This window comes from Danio rerio, chromosome 21 (genome assembly GCF_049306965.1).
Source record: "Danio rerio strain Tuebingen ecotype United States chromosome 21, GRCz12tu, whole genome shotgun sequence".
Taxonomy (NCBI): Eukaryota; Metazoa; Chordata; class Actinopteri; order Cypriniformes; family Danionidae; genus Danio; species Danio rerio.
The window spans coordinates 37195821-37215958 of NC_133196.1; the positions used below are offsets into that span (position 1 = coordinate 37195821).

Sequence of the window (20138 nt, forward strand, 5' to 3'; positions counted from 1 at the left end):
GAGACTCTCAAGCTGAACTTGCTGTAATAGTCAATGATGAGGTCTTTCACCTTCTGGGGTACATGATGTTTCTCCAGTGCGACCTCCACCAGCTTGTGGGGTATTAAGCCATAGGCATTGGTGAGATCCAACCACAACACAGCCAGGTCCCCCCTGCCTTCTCTTGACTCCCTAATGAGCTGAGTTACTACGCCTGTGTGTTCCAGGCAGCCTGGGACTCCTGGTATGCCTCCCTTCTGCACAGACTTGTCGATGTATTTATTGCTCAATAGGAAGTTGGAGAGTCTTTTGGCCACAATGCTGAAGAATATTTTGCTCTCCACACTGAGCAAGGAGATGACTTGAAACTGGTCGATGTTCTCCGACTTCTCCTCTTTTGGGATGTACACTCCCTCCGCATACCTCCATGGCTGGGCAATCTTCCCTCTTCTCCATATGACTTTCAGGACCCTCCAGAGCTTGTGTAGAAGCTTTGGGCAGATCTTATATACCTTGTAAGGCACTCCGCTTGGGCCTGGTGCTGAGCTTGACCTTGCTCTCCTCACCACTTCCTCTACTTCACTCCGGCAGGGTTTCTTCATGTTGAACTCTGATGTGGGCTCAGGTGGTGTCAGCAGTGCACCGCAAGACCCCAGGGGTCGTTCTCTATTCGGGTCAGAATAAGTGGCCTTGAGGTGATTGTTGATAGCCTCTTTGGAGCAAGTGAGTTTGCCAGTCCTCTTTTGGCCAAGGAGCTGCTTGGTCAACTTGAAAGGGTTGGCCAAAAATGCTGCCCTTTCCTTGCTCTCTCTCTCCGCCTCTTCCTGTGATACTCTGCCCTACATAGGTTCACGAGCTGTTTCCTCAGGATTCCTCTCAGATCTTCTAGGCCCGCTCTTTCTACTTCCCCTGCTGCCTTGTACTGCCTCTTTAGTAGCTTAAGTTCTTTCCTGAGACGTTTGATTTCCTTTACTCTTTGGCTTGGAGTATATGCTGATGGAGTGGGTTTGGGTGTCACAGTTCCGAATCGCTCAGCTGCAATGTTCACTATGAGCGTGGTCATTGTTGACAGTCGCTGGTCCACACCACCCTTGCCTGTCACTTCCAGGATCTGATTCACGTCCTTGTCGAACTGGAGCCACTCAGCTTTCTTTGAGGATTGGGGCCACTGGATTCTTGGCTGTGCCAAGGGAACACAGTCAGATCTTGTAACTTGCTGACTTTGGGGGCTTTGTGGACTGTTGTGAGCTGCTGTCACTTGAGGGCAGCTTTGAGTAGCAGGCGAGCGGCCGGCAGCAGGTGTTGGCGACACTAGGAGGCTCTGGGCACTGTGGGTTGCCTCCGGGCCTGGCTCCTCCTGCGTCTTACCAGAAGTTGTAACTTCTGCGCGATGTGTCGTCATCTCTACTGCTTTTGTTGTGGAAAGTTGTGCTGGATCTCAATGAATATCTTCTAAGTTTCAAAAAAGAAGCTGAGGTCTTCGAAGTCCTCAAGTTGAAGCAGTTTATTGTTACAGCAGAGTTGGTCGATCGATCTCTCTCCTCCCAATGTTCAAAAACCCACAGTTTATATACAGTTTTTTCCCATAGTCATCATGACATGTCACGCAATTTCCCGGCTCCAATAGTATCCTAGCTTTTTAACTAGTGGCTGTATGTTTTCCTGTTTTTACATATCTTAAGGTCATATAGCATGTGCTTAAAATCATGTGTTTGCACATGATCATGTTGTTTCCATACTTTCTAAATGATTCTCCTTATGTATGCTATTTTGTCAAGGGTTGTTTTTGTCTTGGTCAATACATACATTGTCTAAATGTATTGCATATGCAGTCTGAATGTTCTCACTTCACCGCATGACCAGCCATGTCTCAAGGCCGTAAGGCCCTCAATTATAACGCCCTGTATGCCTGTGTGTTTTCGTCAATTCTAAGGCCCTGCATGTCTGTGTGTTTTTCTCAATTCTAAGGCCCTGCATGTCTGTGTGTTTTTCTCTGCATCACTTGAATGTATTTCTTTATTTTAATAGTGGCAGTTTATATAGTGATTATATAGTGATTACACAATAAAAGTTCCTCTATAATTCTCCTATATAAATTCCCCCTCAGGGACTTAAACATAAAAGTCCCTTTCCTAAATCCCTCACTGAAGTGCAACTTAAGAATCTAACACTTGCCAAGTCTTAACACACTTGTGCAACCAAAAAGTTGCCCATCTATATCCTTATCAATTGTCAGCATCCTTGCGCCGCACTTCAGAGGAGAAACAGAACCAAACATCTCCCTCCACTTTGGACTTTTAGAAGGAGTAAAAGATTCCGCTCTCCCTAACTAAATACTTTCATAGGGAGATCAACACACACAATTATTAGTCAGGTTACATACATATGCTTTGTCAGCCTTGGCCACAGTTGTGAGTATACAGCATATATACTTGATTAATCATCAATTAATAGAAAATATATAAATGTAGAACGTTCTCGGCGCCTATAAAAAAGCTATATCTGATGTTTTATCCCACGTCGCCAGAGGTACTTCTGATTACTGTCTGGTGTCGGAGCAGACAGTGGGTTTTTAAACCGCCAGTAGAGTCTGCTCTTCCGCTTAATTCGCCATTGGATCCCGAGGTGTTTCTTAATCCGTACTCCTTTTGCCTCTTTCCCCGTGTACATCTGATACGAGCTTCGATGAACTCCTAAATACATCCAAAAATGTATACTAGTAAATAGGGCTTTAATAATAATCACACAATTTTATGTTTAGTCCACTCTATTAGTTATGGATGATGCCGTACTTAAGACTCTCATCCTTTTTTTTTTTTTTTTTTTTTTTTTTTTTAGAAATTAGTAAAAGTTAAAAGTTCAAGGAAATTAAAGACAAAAAGAAATTTAAAGTAGTAATTGTCTTTAAAACTCATCCAACTGGTCCAAATCTGGCCCAAAGACTTCGTAGACATGGTCTCTGCAGTCATGCACAAGTCCATTAACTCGCACATTGACCATCTGCTTGGCGGCAGCTTTAACCAGCATAGATCTGAGAAATGGCACAACACAACAAAAGAGAAGGACAAAAACAAGTAGAGCAATTCCTACGAATATTCCAATCTTGATTAACCATTGTCTCCATGATCCAAATACAGAAGCAAATCAGTCACTAAAGTTCTTATCCGCTCCCGCATTTTCTTTTACTTCTTTTCTCAGGTTTTCCAATTTTCGCATGGCTTCCGTGAAAGATCCACCTGGGGCAGTATTATTTGGAATAAAAGTGCAGCAATCCGCTCCGAACATTACGCAAATTCCTCCCCTTTCCGCTAATAACCAATTAAGTGCTTGCCTGTTTTGCCAAACCATTTTACTTGTTGGAGCCAATTGTTCTCCTAATGCTTTAAGAGCATCGTTTGTGTAATTTATGAATCTTTGTTGGTTGTAATAAATATAGTTAATCCATTCTAAATTTTTCATTGCAGTTATCCATACTATTATTGACTCAATTCCGGCTTTTACTTCATCTCTAGCTTTAAACTCATCTGGTATTCCTCTAGGTTGGCCAATTGCATCTATGCGAACTTCTCAGTCAGGTTTATATTTTCTCTTCACCCTATGCTTCCAATTCTGCGGCGTTTGTATATCATTTTGTTCTTTAATCCAATTTGTTATTATCACTTCCTGTATTAGTTTAACCCTAGTGCAAATCCCTTTTCAATTTAAAGGAAGTGTGGGGTGTAATATTCCTCTTCCGCAGATCCAATAATAGTCTGCTACCTGTTCATCTTGTTGCATTAAAGGAAATCGTTTAGGAAATTGGACATTTTGTTCAGCACAATTACCAAATGTACGATTAACTGCCCCGTTATTTTTTTTAATAATTGCCCCTTCTGAAACTGGCAACATTTCATTCGTTATTGTGGCCGTAGCCACTTGGAAGGTTTGCATATAAACACCTTCTTTTCCCCACATATTGTCATTTAGATGCCAAATTATTGCACAATTTCCTTTAAATTTTCCTACATTTTTCGACCCTTTTGTTTGATTATAACATTCATATTCTAATTTCTTATTTATCACATATTTTGTGGGGATCTCTCTTACTGCTGGTTGAACTCTGATATTCATCTCTTTACATTCTTTTTTCAACCTATCATTTTTTTCTAATGTAAATTTGGAGTTTCCTATCATATCAAGACATTCATCAGGGCAAAACGGGGAATCACTGTATGGCATAGCGCAGTTGTTTTTCCTGATTTTTGCACAATGTCTATAATCATGAGGATTTGGGACTACAGTGAGTTTTTTCAAAGGTGATGGCGAGCATATTAGACAATTGGATAGTTGTAAGTCTGAAACTGTGTATTTTACCCAACGGTACCAATCATTGCTGTTAGCTGCTTCTGAGAGTTGATCATCTGAGATCTGATCATAGTCAATTTCTTCATAGATTGCATATGTAGCAGTTTGATTTTCATGTATATCCTCTGGGTCGGCACTTTTCTTTAAACGATTAAATTTTAGCAAAGTACCTTCATTTTGCTGTGAGATATTTACCCCTTTCAGAGAAAATTCAGAGGATGATTGTTGGATACTTTCGTTAATCTTCGTCGGACTGGGATAATCCTCAACTTTTGGAGAAACTTCCTCCAGACTTTCACTCATCTGCATTTGCATCATCATCAGCAACAGCAGGACTGTCTTCCAGACCAGTTTCCTCCTGTTGTTTCCCAGCCACCCGTAGGTCTGCATCAGATATTTCTGCATCTCCTTCTTTGATCGAGTCATGCTGCCCTGGATGGGACTCAAAAAACTGTTATTTGATGTTATATGCTGTTCTCCCTCAACCTCTTGAGTATTTACATGATTTATCAATGGATCGTTGTTCTGTTGTTCCCCTAAACTTTCTAGGTCTTGTTGTCTTTCTCTTAATCTAGGTACTCTAGTACAATGATTCAGATGATACCAGGTGTTGCTATTCTCTACTTGAATTGCAGTTGAGGTTGCTCTTACTACTGTATAAGGACCCTCTCTTCTTGGTTCATTCCATTTCCTTCTAAAAACTCTTAAATAAACCTGGTCTCCAGGTTGTATTAGACATGGTGTATCTTCTTCCTCTCTTACTCACCTGTTCTGCTCCTGTGAATGAATAGCTTCATGTATAGAAGTCAATTGTCGTATATACGCTCTTAGTTCAGTTTGCAACTGCTCTAGTGGAGGACCTTCGTATGGCCCTCTCAGATGGGGAGCAGGCATTGGTCTGCCAGTGAGCATTTCATGGGGCGTTAAATTTGTTATTCTATTTGTCTGCATTCTATAGCTCATCAAGGCTAATGGTAGAGCATCCACCCAATTCATTCTTGTGTCAGCACAAATTTTGTTTAATTTTGCCTTTAGTGTTCCATTAACTCGTTCTACCATTCCTTGAGATTGGGGGTGATATACACATCCCAATCTTTGCTTTATTCTCAATTGTTGAATCACTGTCTTAACAGTTTTCTGAATAAATGCTGATCCATTGTCTGAGCTTATCTGAGATGGAATTCCAAATCTGGGAATGACCTCTCTTGTCAAAAATTTAATCACAGTTCCAGCAGCTTGATCTGGGGATGGCACAGCTTCTACCCATCTGCTGAATCTGTCTATTACTACAAGCATGTATCTTTTGCCCCCTACTGATTTTATCATGTCCACAAAATCTAGCACTAAATGTTTAAATGGTCCTTCTGGTACTGGTATATGTCCTATGGGTGCTGATGTCCCTTTCCTGACATTATTTTGTGCACAAATTTCACATTCGGATAGATAATTATCAACTGTAGCCTGCAAATAGGGAGACCAAAAGCCTTGTTGCTTTATCTTCCTAAGAACCTCACCCCTCCCGCAATGGTCGAAGCCATGGGCACCTGATATTAAAATTGTCAGAAGTGGTGTGGGAGCAATTATTAGCCCTTCATGGGATCTCCACAATCCATTTGTATCCCTAGTAGCCCCTCTATGCTGCCATGTTGTTAACTCATATGGTGTAGCTTGTTCCTGCATTCTTACTACATCTTCTATTTGTGGCTTTGGTTGGATCAGAACAGATGGGGCCATAACTGCTACTTTGCACCCAGAGGCTTGTTTGGCATATGAATCTGCTGCATTGTTTCCTTTTATGATGTAATCCCTACCTTTTTTGTGTGCTTGGCATTTAATAATTGCAAGCTTTTTTGGATACATCATAGCTAAGATCAAATCATTGATTTGGTCAGAATGCTGAATTGGAGTGCCGTCAGTTTTCTTAAATCCTCTTTGTTTCCAAATAGCCCCAAAGAGATGACAGACACCATGTGCATACGCTGAATCTGTATAAATGTTTACAATTTTGTTATTGCCTAAAACACAGGCTTTAGTCAATGCCTTCAGTTCAGCCAATTGTGCAGAGCATGGTTGATCACAATGCTGTACCACAATTGGATTGAAATTTTCTCCTTCCTTTTGAACTACAGCATATCCAGCATGATATCCCAAATGATCTCTGAAGCAAGAACCATCCACAAAATAGTCAAGTTCAGCATTGAATATTGGAGCTGATTCTAAATCTGGTCTTAATCTGGTAAAGGCCAAAGACTCAGCAACGCAATCATGAGGCGTTCCTTCCCCCTCTAGGGGAATATAATTGGCCGGGTTTACAGTAGTACATCGCTTTATGGTTATATCTGGGTAAGTCAAAAGAGATAAATATGTCAAACTTCTGGCCTGAGTCAAAACAAATCTTCCCTGCTCCAATAATTCAACTACTTTATGATGTGTATAAATAATTACTGGATAACCCATAGTTATTGCTGATGCCTTTTCATATGCATAGTGAACTGCGGCCAGACCCTGCTGATTGCATGGAGGATAGCCTTGAGCAACCATATCCAGCTTGGTGCTGTAATATGCTATTGCTTGCTTTTTTCAGCCATCACATGTATTCTGCATCAATACTGCTGATGCATATCCATATTTCCTGTCAGAAACATATAAGTGGAAAGGTTTATCATAATCTGGCATGGTAAGAGCAGGAGCTGTCTGCAGTTCCCTTTTAAGTGACTCAAATGCTATCAGAGCATCAGTTGTCCATACAAGAGTCACTTTCAAATTTTGGTGTCCTGCTTCCTTAATTAACGTTCGCAAAGAAGCAGTTTTTATAGCATAATTCTCTATCCAATCAGCGCTAAACCCCATCATTCCCAAAAACGTCATCATTTGGCACACTGTTTGTGGTTGAGGTATTTTAGCTATTCCTTTTAACTGATTTGGTGATATAGCCTTTGTTTTGTGAGCGATTATGCGTCCTAGGTATTCTACCTGGGGTAGACAATACTGTAATTTTTCTTTAGAAACTTTGTGCCCTCCTTCTGCCAATTTTTGCAACACTTTTATGGAGTCTTGGTGACACTGCTCCAGTGTAGGGGAGCAGATCAGCAAGTCATCCACATATTGAATGAGTGTACTATTAATTATCAATTCTTCCAAATCTGTTTTTAAGATTTGATTGAATATATGTGGCGAGTGCTTAAATCCCTGTGGCATTCTGGTGTAAGTATACTGTTTACCTTGATAGGTAAACGCAAAAAGATGTCTACTTTCCTCTGCTAAAGGTATGCTGAAAAAGGCAGAGCACAAATCAATAACAGTAAAATAGGTAGCTGTGGGTGGAACATTTGTTAACAGAGTATGGGGATTTGGCACCTCTGCAGGCTTCTGTCCAATCTTCTGTTATTTCATTTATTGCTCGTAAGTCATGAACTAATCGCCATTTAGCCTTATCTACTAATTCTACCGGCAATATGGGTGTATTACAGAAAGCTGAAGTTTCTATCAACACTCCTGTCTGCTGTAATCCTTCTATGGTTTTTCTAATTCCTTCTATTGCTTCTTTTTTTAGGGGGTATTGTGATCTTCTGGGGAATCTTACACCTGGTTTTGTTTTTATTCTAACAGGGTTTGCTGATTTCACTAGTCCTACATCAGTTTCATGTTTTGACCATAATTCTTCTGGAACATTTGTTTCCATTTCTTTTAATAGTTCAAGGGTCTTTGAATGTACTATATCTTTTTCCACAGCTATCTCTACCTCTTGGGGTTGCCCTATCATTTCAGTTTCCCATAGTATTTTTAAGTAGATTCTATCCTTTGATTGGTATATTCCCTCATTTTCAGTCCTTTCCCATTCCCTAGATTCTGCATGTCTTAACATGGGTCCTAACTCTTGTGAAGAACATCCCTTACTAACATAAAGGGTGACATGGGGTGTTGAATCTGGGACCCTAAACCACTCTTTAAGGAAATCATTTTCTTCTATTTTCAAAACTGCTCCTTGAGGCCCTATTATTATATATGGGGATTTCAACAAGATTTTGTGATTCCTTGTTTTTTCAAGCCAAAGTCTTTCTAAGTCTTCATCTTGTTCGTTATCGTAAATAACAGTGCAGTGTGGTTCTTCATTTGGTCTTTTGGATTTTATCAGTTTCTCTTCTATGTATTTGCCCCAAGCTGAAATCACTTTTTCTACTTGGTCTTTAATTTCTCCTATCCAGTAGATGATCAGTTCACTTCTTTGGCATTTGGTCATCATCATCCATTTAGCTTTATCATTGTCTATATATATAAACCATCAGGGGAGCACCAGATCTTCAGGTTGAGCTTGCACAATGCGTCTCTTCCAAGTAGATTTATTGGAGTTTGATCAGATATCAGGATAGGTATTTTTATTTCATTGTCCTTAATCTTCATCAGTACCGGAACCGTTAAGGGATTTAATTGTGTTATTCCCGAGAATCCTACTGTCTCAACATATTTTCCAGACCTGGGGAGGTGAGTACCATCTTTTGTGCTTACACTTGTTAGGCAGGCACCAGTATCTAACATGGCTGCCATGGTTTTTCCTTCTATGCTTAGTTGTATAATTGGCTCCTGATCAGCATTTTTTGATAGCATCGGAAGCTGATTTCTCCCCGTAGGATTCTCTGGGCAGCCCTAATATCCTTGATTTGGTCCACGCCATGGATTGACTGGGCCAGTCATTTGTTGCTCGCGATTCTGCTGTTGTGGGCGATTTTGATTCCAGGATGGTTGAGACTGCATTCCTTGGTTCCATTGTTGTGGCATATACTGTTGACAAGGATTCTCATGTGGACAGTCTTTCTGAATGTGTCCAGGCTGATTACATCCCCAACAGAGTGTAGGAAAGCCTCTTGGTCTTTGTACCTGCATTGGTCTTCCTCTGCCTCTTCCAGCCTCATTGGGTCGGGTCCAGTTGTTTCCTCTTCTGGGTTCTGTGTTCACATAGATGTTTATTGGGGGTTGTACCACTCCCTTGTGTGATAGATGTAGTTGATCTCCAGCAGGGGGCATAGATGTGTTACTTGAGGGATTAATTGCCACTGGTGCCATTATAATAGAATCGTCTTCTTTCTTGATAGGGGCTTGTATCTTTTTTTTCTTACTTGACAATTCATCTAGCTGCAATTGTGTTAATCGTCTTTGGAGCTCTCTCTCTTGCTGCTTCAGTCTTAGCTCTTGCTTTCTATAATGTTCGACAGCATGTGAGACATAATCACAAAATTCCTTAAAGGGTTTTGAATGTAACCCTACCACATCTTCTAGTTTTGTTTTCACTGGTTGTGGCATGGCCTCCAGTATTGCTGTTCTGAACAGGGTAGATAGCACTGTGTCAGCCTCAGGATTCTTCTCCAGATCATCTCTCCATCTTTTCAGTTGCCTCTGGATGTAGCTTGTTGGATTCTCTGTGTCATCCATTTGGTCTCCTCTCAGTAAACGGGGGTCCATTTGAGTTGGATATTCTTTTCTCAATGTTTCCCATATCACACGTCTGTGGTTGTCAAATGATGCTGCATCTCCAAGATTGTCTTTTGCACTTTCAAGACCTGATAGCTCAAAAAGTTCATTCAGTCTGGAGCCTCCAAGGATTTTGGCCAAAAGGGCTTTAATGTCTCCTATAGCCAGGAGTTTGCCTGTAGTCTCATCTTCGAAGTGTCGAATCCATTTTCCTGCACCTTCATGAATGTCAGGTAATCTGGAAATCAAGCCCTCCAAATCCTGGTTTGCCCAAGGAACATATTCAGCCTGGTGTCCTTTCAGTAGTATCGGAAATTGTTTACTTGCCTGTAGCTTTTGATCTGTTCTTGATCGCAGTCGTCTGATATATGGTACTTCATCTTCATCCATTTCCAAACAAAATCTTCCTGTCAAGAGTTCAGGCTCTCTTCTTCTCATTTTCTTCCTTCTCTTCTGGCGCTCTTGTTGCTCCACTTCTTCTTCATCAGTTTCTTCCCCACCAGATAGCATTGCGAATGATGCAGTGTTTTTTCTCTGCCTTTCTCTATCATCCTTTTTTCTCACATCCAGAGATGATGTCATTGGCCCAGTTATAAAATCAGTTCTGTCTTTTTGCATAGCTTCTAGGTAACCTTTTACCTTTAGTTTCTCTTTTTCTGCCTTCAAGTGGGTTTCATCAATTTCTTTTACCGGTTCTCCATTCTCTTCCATTCTTGAGGAACTGCAGCTGTTATTTTGGCTCAGCATACCTGGTTCTGGTTTTTTATAATAAAATAGTTCTTCCCCCAAACTCTGCTGAAGTTCTTCCACCCCTCCTTCTGTTACTCGTCCTTCAGCTCCCTTGATGTTTATGAGGGCATCTCCTTCCTTCATATCTCCATTTGACTCTTCTTCCTTCCTTTCCTCAATCAACACATCCCCTTCTATGTACACTTGTCCACTTATTGTTGGCATCTGTTTCTTCAACTGATCATATAATGTTGTTGGGGGTGGTGGAGCATAAGGAGGAGGGAATTCTTCCTCTTTCTCTCCCACCTTGATGTGAGCTTTTCCACTTTCCCCTTGAGATGTCTTCTTTAATTGGCGTCTAACAATTATGGCCTCATCCTTAAATAACCCTAAAATCTGTAATTCTATCTGTTTTTTCTCTTTTCTGACTGATCTTTGGGTTTATGGTTTTTTATTAATGTATCCATATCTCTAAGGTTAATTAAATCAAATGTTCCACCTACTGGCCACTTGGTAATTATCCCTCTTGTCCTCTTCTCCCATTTCTTGGACATTCCTTCTACGATGCCCTTGAGCAGAGGAAATTTGGAAGATATCACTTCTACTGGAGTCGCCATTTGTTCTGACATCAGGCCTTCAGCTGTCACAATCTGCAAGATCACAAGTTATTATCATGTTTTTTTTTTCCAAGTTGAATCTATACTTTTATCTTCATGTGTATTTTGTGTATGGTTCTGCCTTACTGCAGCTGATTCTTTTTCCCTAGATACTTCAATATAACCCTTGCACATTCTTCTGTCATTCTATTTGATTCTGATTCATCATTATCTTGATATAGGTAAAATTCTTTTAATCTTGTAGCATAAGTGGCACTACTCCATATCCAATTTTCACCCAAACTGACCAATTCTATTTCCCACTTTTTGCACAAATTAGCCTTTTTTAGTCTTGCATAAATGTATCCTTTCCAATATTGATATGTAAGGGATTCAGTTAATTGTGTTCTACGTCCCTCACATACTGTCATATTAAGACCCACTTTATCCTCTGGAATATCTCCTACCCCCATTAATTTAAGAAGTTCTTTTTTCTCATGTACTCTTATCATTCTTTTCCCTCGTTTACCCCTCATTCTTTTTTCTTTTTTCATCTTTGTACGTTAATGATTACTTCCTGGCATCTTACATGGATAAGCCCTTCTCCCTGTCCTGTTTAATTTCACTCTCACACATAGTTCCCTTAGTGTAATTTTTGGTCTGTACCTTTGCCTCCCCTCATTTACTACTTCAGGTTTCTTTTTTTTCCATTCTCCTGGTCTTGTCCAAACGCATAATACCAGCCTAGGCCTTTTCAGCACCATAACTGGGTTATCTCCCTGATTTTGATAATTCGGTACTACTTTTGGACTCAAAGGAATCTCCAATTCAAACGGCTTTTGGGTGCATGTTCTTCTAATTCCACACCTTCTACAGTATTCTTACAAATAACTTTTTACTGTCTTTAATGTTACATGTTTTTCAATGGCTGCTTTCCAATCTACAGTAGGCCATGCTGTCTCTGCCCTTTCCAGATTGATCGGTCTAATCAAAGCTTGTAGAATTTCTTCTTTTTTTTCATCGGTTAATATTTGTTTTTTCCCGTTTATATCTATATACGTTGACTCATTCCAAAAATGAGTATATTTACCTTCTGACTCAATCAAAGCCTGAGCTCTTCTTCGATCTTCCTCTGTTTCAAAGGTCTTAACTCTAAACAACCTGCGTTCAGCGTCCATCTATAAACTTTCAACAATTCTCTTCTTACACTTATCTTATCTTATTATATACACACTCACCTAATCACAGTATCTAATGTAATAGAATTTTTTACTGTTTTTATGGGCAAGAGAGGTTGGGTTTCTCCACTTAAATCACAAAGATGGCAATTTTCTGAATGACCAAATAGTCTGCAGATCCAACTTTTTGGTGGGTTTTTTGTTCTTTGCACTCTCCTTGTAATCAACTTTATTATATCCATCTACTTCCCCATTACATATCCTAATATTTTCACTTAGAAACCCCCTTTTTATTATTATTTATTTATTATTATTATTATTATTAATATTTATTTCTTTCTTTTTAAATCCTCACTATCATTAAACTAAGCCCTATTATTGACTGAATTAAATTATATTTTTAAGAATTTATTATTTGACATGTCTGTTATACTCCGCATATCTTTATGACCAAAATGTATTTATTTCATAATCTTACAATCTTTTTGCTCTTTGCTAATAACTGGAATCTTTTCTGGGAGCGTCCTAGGCTCTTCCGTCCTGACGGCCTGCACCCCAGTCGAGCCGGAGCTGAACTCCTGTCGGACAACATCTCCAGACTACTTCGCACCATCTGACTAGCAGGTAAAAATTCACAAAATTCACACTATAGCCACCTAGACTCTTGTTCACCCCACTTAAACATCAGTAACGCATATCTGGCGAATCCTATAGAGACTGTGTCTGTTCCTCGTATTATTAGATTAAGAAATAAACGTACTGTGTGCTCCAGGAAAAATCTAGTAAGAATCAAACCAGAAAAACCAGTAGAAAGTGAAAATACAAATTTCGTAAAACTTGGTCTCCTAAACATCAGGTCACTTGCACCTAAAGCACTTATCATTAATGAAATAATAACAGAAAACAATCTTAATGCACTCTGTCTCACTGAAACCTGGCTGAAACAAAATGACTATATTAGCTTAAATGAAGCAACTCCTCCAGGATTCTTATATAAACATGAGGCTCGTCAAACTGGTCGTGGTGGTGGAGTTGCATCAATCTTTAGTGATTTCCTTAATATTAAACAGAGAAACGGACTTATGTTTAACTCCTTTGAAGTATTATCGCTTAATGTTCAGCTTCCAGATACTATACAAAAACCTATGTTATCTCTCGCTTTAATCACCATATATAGACCCCCAGGACCCTATGTCAAATTTCTAAAAGAATTTTCTGATTTTATTTCTGACTTACTAGTCAAAACTGATAAAATGCTAATTGTAGGTGACTTTAACATCCACATAGATGACGCTAATGATACATTAGGGCTCGCGTTTATGGATTTAATACACTCACTTGGGATAAAGCAAAACGTTGTGGGTCCAACCCATTGCTTAAAGCATACATTAGATCTAATTCTGTCTTATGGAATCGAGGTTATTGATGTAGACATTATACCACAAAGTGATGATATTACAGATCACTACCTCTTACTATATAAGCTATGTTTACCTGAAATCAGCAAACCCGCTCCAATACTCCGCCCTAGTAGAACTATTGTTCCGTCAACTAAAGATGAATTTATAAATAACTTACCTGATCTCTCTCTATTTCGTAATGCACCCGCAAACTCAAATGATCTTGATGTAGTAACCAGCAGTATGGATGCCATCTTTACTAGCACACTAAATACTGTGGCACCCATCAAATTAAAAAAGGCTAGAGAGATTAAAACTATACCATGGTATAATAGTCATACTCGTGCGCTCAAAACAGCAACCCGCGCCCTGGAACGTAAATGGAAAAAAACTAATTTAGAGGTCTTTAGAATTGGGTACAAAGACAGTATGTCCAGCTATAGGAGGGCTCTAAAATCTGCCAGGACCGAGCACCTGCGCAAACTGATAGAAAATAATCATAACAATCCTAGATTTTTATTTAACACCATCTCTAAATTAGCAAATAATCGGTCATCCTTGGAACAAACTACTCCACCGCAAATTAGTAGTGATGACTTCATGAATTTTTTCAGTAATAAAATAGAAGGCTTTAGACAGAAAATAGGAGATGCCAAACTTTCTGCACCAGCTTATACTCCAAATCCTGTAAATATTTCATTAAATCATAATAATAACCTACACTGCTTCAAAATCATAGAACATGAAGAGTTAGTAAAAATTATAAATAGCTCTAAACCAGCTACGTGTATGCTGGACTCAATTCCAACAAAATTACTGAAAGAGCTGTTACCTGCTATAGGAGAACCTCTTCTTAACATTATCAACTCTTCTTTATCTATAGGCCATGTTCCAAACTCTTACAAGCTAGCTGTTATTAAGCCTATTATTAAGAAACCGCAACTAGACACCAACAACTTAGCTAACTATAGGCCTATTTCAAATCTTCCATTTATGTCTAAAATACTAGAAAAAGTTGTTTCCACTCAATTATGCTCTTATCTGCAGACGAACAATATTTTTGAAGTGTTTCAGTCAGGTTTCAGGGCTCACCACAGTACAGAAACCGCCTTAGTGAAAATAACCAACGATTTACTCTTAGCTGCTGACCGAGGGTGCGTCTCGCTATTAGTTTTACTCGATCTTAGTGCGGCATTTGATACCATTGACCACAATATCCTCATAAATCGTTTAAAGTCTACAGGTGTCCAGGGACAGGCTCTACAATGGTTTAAGTCATACTTAACTGACCGCTACCAGTTTGTAAATCTTAATGGACAGCCTTCACAAATCTGCCCAGTAAAGTATGGGGTGCCTCAAGGATCAGTTTTAGGCCCTTTACTGTTTACAATTTACATGCTACCTATGGGAGACATTATTAGAAGACATGGGATCAGCTTTCACTGCTATGCAGATGATACTCAATTATATATTTCCACTAAACCTGACGAGACGTCTGAACTTTCTAAACTAACTGAGTGTATCAAAGATATCAAAGACTGGATGACCAACAATTTTCTTCTCTTAAACTCAGACAAAACAGAATTATTACTTATTGGGCCTAAATCTTGCACACAGCAGATCTCGCAACTCAATTTACAATTAGAGGGATACAAAGTTAGCTTTAGCTCTACTATAAAAGATCTGGGTGTCATATTAGACAGCAATCTAACTTTTAAAAACCATATATCCCATGTCACAAAAACTGCCTTCTTTCATCTGAGAAATATCGCTAAATTACGAAATATGCTATCCATCTCAGATGCAGAAAAGCTAGTCCATGCTTTTATGACTTCGAGACTGGATTACTGTAATGCTCTATTTGCTGGCTGCCCAGCATCCTCTATTAACAAACTTCAATTAGTACAAAATGCAGCAGCCAGAGTTCTGACCAGGTCCAGAAAATATGATCATATAACCCCAATTTTATCCTCCTTACACTGGCTGCCTGTTAAATTTCGTATTGAATTTAAAATATTACTTCTCACCTATAAAGCTCTAAATAATCTAGCTCCTGTTTATCTAACCAACCTTCTGTCTCGCTACGAACCAACTCGCTCCTTAAGATCTCAAAATTCAGGGCTTCTGGTAGTACCTAGAATAGCAAAATCAAGTAAAGGAGGTCGAGCCTTCTGTTTCATGGCTCCTACACTCTGGAATAGCCTTCCTGGTAATGTCCGAGGCTCAGACACACTCTCCCAGTTCAAAACTAGATTAAAGACCTATCTGTTTAGTAAAGCATACACTCAGTGCATCACCTAGCGGGTTCCACACTGGCTTCTACATCTTGCTTATATACACTATGAACAGCAGCTACGCTAATTATTCTCTTTATTCTCTATTTTCACCTGGGGATACTCATCCCGAGGTCCTCAGATTAGGCGGAGTCACTGATTGGATCCAAGACCAGCGACGTGATGATCCCAAGGATTCCATATTCGGGACCAGGCCATATCCTGAGCTGCTGCTGCGCTGATGGTCATGGGGAGTGGAGAACATGAGTCTGATTCCAGCGACGCTCCAGGGACAGACGAGTCTTCATTGAGGCCATCTTCCAGCATAAACCACGGCGAATGAATTTCTGCACAAGACTTTTGGCCAGCGGAGAAATTAAAATGGTCGTGCCCAACTGAGTCTGGTTCTCTCAAGGTTTTTTTTCTTCACTCCCATCAGGTGAAGTTTTTTTTCCCTCTCCGCTGTCGCCACTGCCTCGCATGGTTCAGGATTGGTAGAGCTACGCATCGATGAATTTGCTCTTCAGTGTTTGAACTCTCAGTAATGATTAAATCACACTGAACAGAGCTAAACTGAACTGAACTGAACTTAAACACTAAAACCTGAACCACACTGTTCCAGTTACTATGACCATTTATGTGAAGCTGCTTTGACACAATCTACATTGTAAAAGCGCTATACAAATAAAGCTGAATTGAATTGAATTGAATTGAATTGAATTTTTAATTCTTCTTTTTGCCACAGAACATGCAGTTTATTAATTTTATTTATTATATATCTATATATATATATATATATATATATATATATATATATATATATATATATATATATATATATATATATATATATATATTTGTTATATTCTACAATAGTGTTTCTTTTTTAACCGCTTTTTATTACAGACACACTATTAAACACAAACACTTAGCCACACACTCTCCCTCAAATTCAGAGGTCTCCTTCTTTCACCCTTTGTCCCTTTATTTACAGGGCTCATTCAGTCATTCATTCCTCTCAGTGCAACACGGAGAGCGTCCGTCTCTACCGGGTCCCACTTAAGAGACGGTCCAGGAGGGGTGCGCTCTGCTTGTTCACCAATACGGAATTTATAGCCTCATTCACTCATGCATTCACACAATCACAGCCACACACAACACTAAAAGCGGTAGCTACAAAGATTTTCTTGTACTCCTATATACTTTTGTTTTTTAATCTCTTAATTTCCAAAAAATGCTCTATGCATATCTTATATTATCACAAAATAACTTCACAAATCTAAGTTAGTTACTAGTTTATCTCTAATATTTCACTGCCTTTTTTTTTTAACAAGCAATACTATAATCAATTGCGTACAAGTTATTATTTTTCTTCCAAAAACTCCCTGTATTACTTTTTATTTCTTGTCTATGTTTAGGCACAATTTAAGTGTTTTTTTTTTTTAACATCACAAGTAGATTCTGGGAGACAAAACAAATTTTCTACTAACCAATACTATTTTATCTATCTATTCAATTATTTAATATTTTCTTTAAAATTTTTTCCTCCAGTCTAATACTATTTTATTTATTTATTATTTATTTATCACTATCTTTCAATCTCTTAACCACCATTCTATCTTTTTTCTCACACAAAAAACATCAGCAACCTCACACTCTAGCACTCAGCATTTTCACACAGACATTCTTCTTCTCATACTTCAAATCCAAGTTTCAAATCTCTCAACACATGTATTCTCAGTCACAAATCTCACAGTATATGCTTTTCTTATTCAATTCTCTTTCTAGAAATTGCAAGAAAAAATTTCTCCATTCACACTGGTCCAGACCACATAAAAACATAAAATATAGACTAACAAGACTTACACAGGTCAGTTCACTAAGATCCAGCCCTCCTTATAGGTGCTTTTGAGGTCAGATTAAAGGCCTCCTCCCAATATCCCTGTATCTATCGGGAGAGTCTTACTCAATCCACAGGCGAGTACAGAGACGCAGAGCGCTCCTTTGCTCTAACTACAACTACAAAAAGCGATCTTTAGTGCTACCTTCGCGCGATCTGCTCCCGCCTCTTGCGTAGCAATTCATGCATGTAACTCTCTTTCATACGCATTTAATTTACAGAAATTTGTTAATATATAATACAAAGCCATTAGTTAGTGCATAATATAGAGCTATTTGTTAGTACAAGCACATAGCTTGACAACCTGGAAGACCTCTTTTTCTTATAAATAGTTCACTTCACTATTCTTTTACTATATTTTAAATTAAATTTAGTCAATTTCAAGGTTCTTTTTAATGGTGAGGTATATTTGTAATAAAGATGAAGGTGCCTGGACCACCTCCCAGCATTCTCATCAGAGCATCAAAAAATATTTAAGCTAAATTTTGCTTACCTTTTTTAAATTTGTGCACTTTTATTTTTTTTGGTCTCTGCGTGAGCGTCTGCCAGGATCCGTCGACACCCTCTTCCTTAGTCTGCCTCGATCCAGCCCCACGATGAAGGCGCCAAAATATGTTGTGGAAAGTTGTGCTGGATCTCAATGAATATCTTCTAAGTTTCAAAAAAGAAGCTGAGGTCTTTGAAGTTCTCGGCTGGACCTTGTATTGCCATGCTCAACCCTCGAACGCAAACCGCAGAAACTGACGGTGGCGCGGAAGAATGGAGACATGAAAATACACGTCCTTTAGGTCTATAGCTGCAAACCAATCCTGAGGACGAACGCATCGGAGGATGCGCTTCTGCATGAGCATTCTGAACGACAGCTTGCAAATGCAGCGGTTCAAAACGCGCAGATCTAGGATTGGCCGTGACCCACCGCTCTTTTTGGGTACGATAAAGTACGGGCTGTAGAACCCGCTCTCCATCTCGGCTGGAGGTTCTGGCTCGATTGCACCCTTCGCCAGGAGGGCAGCAATGTCCTCTCGCAAGACAGGGGCGGACAGGGGATTGACCCTGGTGAAATACACGCCAGTGAACTTGGGTGGCCGTTGCCGAGTCTGATCGTGCGTGTGAGCCACCGAGAGGGGCTGGCCCGAGCTAACCAGGAAGGCAGAGCCCTCGCTAATGACGTCACCGCAGCAATCGCTGATGTACCAGCGGGGGGGGGCAGCGCGGAGCGGGTGTGCTGATCTGGGGAGTGGAGGGTCCCACAGAAGAGCTAGAGGAGAGCGATTCGCTCTGGCTCCGCACCCTGACTCCGGAGAGGGGGCTTGGGGGCTGGGAGAAGGGAGACCGTCCCCCCAGCGTCCGTGAGTCGCTGGTGGAGCATGTAGACCCTGCGAGCTGAGAGGCAGCGCGTCCCAGACTGGCAGGGCTTGAGCTGTGACATCCGGGGAAAGGGAAAAGAGCTCTTTTACTGAATTTTTGGTGGCACTGAAAAGTACCGTTGGGATATGGGCCCCGCCCTCCAGCGGGGAAAGAGCAAATTTCCTCCTCTCTGGATGGCCTGTCTCAGGGACGCTTCGCGGTCCGTTTACCGGACTTAGCGGCGCCCTGGGCAGGAGGGGCTGCCGGCTTCGCCGGAGGCGGGGACGGGGCAGCAGCCGTTGTCGGGCGCCCTCGGCGAGGAGCAGCGGAGGTGGATGGCTCATGGACCATAAATCTCTCTGGTTTTGAAAATCGTTGTTCGTAATTGTTCTTAGCCCTTAACATCATATTCATCAAAAGACGGTTTATGTGCAAGTAACCGCACCGGTCCGAGCAGGTAACGAGCCAGCATGGGAGACAAGCTCCGATAAGATTGCAGAACAACGTCTGTCCCTGGATCCAAGGAGTCAGCTTTACGCGATCACCAGCTGGCTTCCGTTACATAAGGGCAAATATAGATGACTAAAACCTCATTTACTCATTTTACTCATACTTTTTATTATTTATAATGTCCAAGGCATTGATATTAAAATTAAATGCTACTTTTTTTGCCTTTATTAGCCTTTTTCTCACCTGTTTACTGGGTTAAAAATCTTACATTATTCCATCTCCACCTGCTGGTGAAAGCTAGAGCAGCTGGCGATCTTCACTCTGCAATCTATTGCTTCTCCTGCAGTTCCCGGATGTAAAGTTGAATTTTATCAGTCGAATTTGATCCACTGAATTTATGGAAGCGAATATTAGAACTGAAATAAAATGAACTGAAAATGACCTTTTGAATATTATACATCGTATTTTTAAAGGGT

At 40.1% G+C, this 20138-nt stretch overlaps 2 protein-coding genes across 2 annotated transcripts in view; one reads left to right on the forward strand and one right to left on the reverse strand.

Annotated features, from left to right (window-relative positions):
- The window catches only part of clint1b (clathrin interactor 1b), a 542948-nt gene that overhangs the window by 162246 nt on the left and 360564 nt on the right, over positions 1–20138 (forward strand). The window lies entirely within an intron of this gene.
- Positions 7854–18618, reverse strand: LOC141379881 (uncharacterized). Its single transcript, XM_073935436.1, has 2 exons — positions 18359–18618; positions 7854–11168 (listed from the first exon to the last, which is right to left on the reverse strand). Exon 2 carries the CDS (start codon positions 10741–10743, stop codon positions 8968–8970), a length of 1776 nt encoding a protein of 591 aa, XP_073791537.1. The 5' UTR covers positions 10744–11168; positions 18359–18618; the 3' UTR covers positions 7854–8967.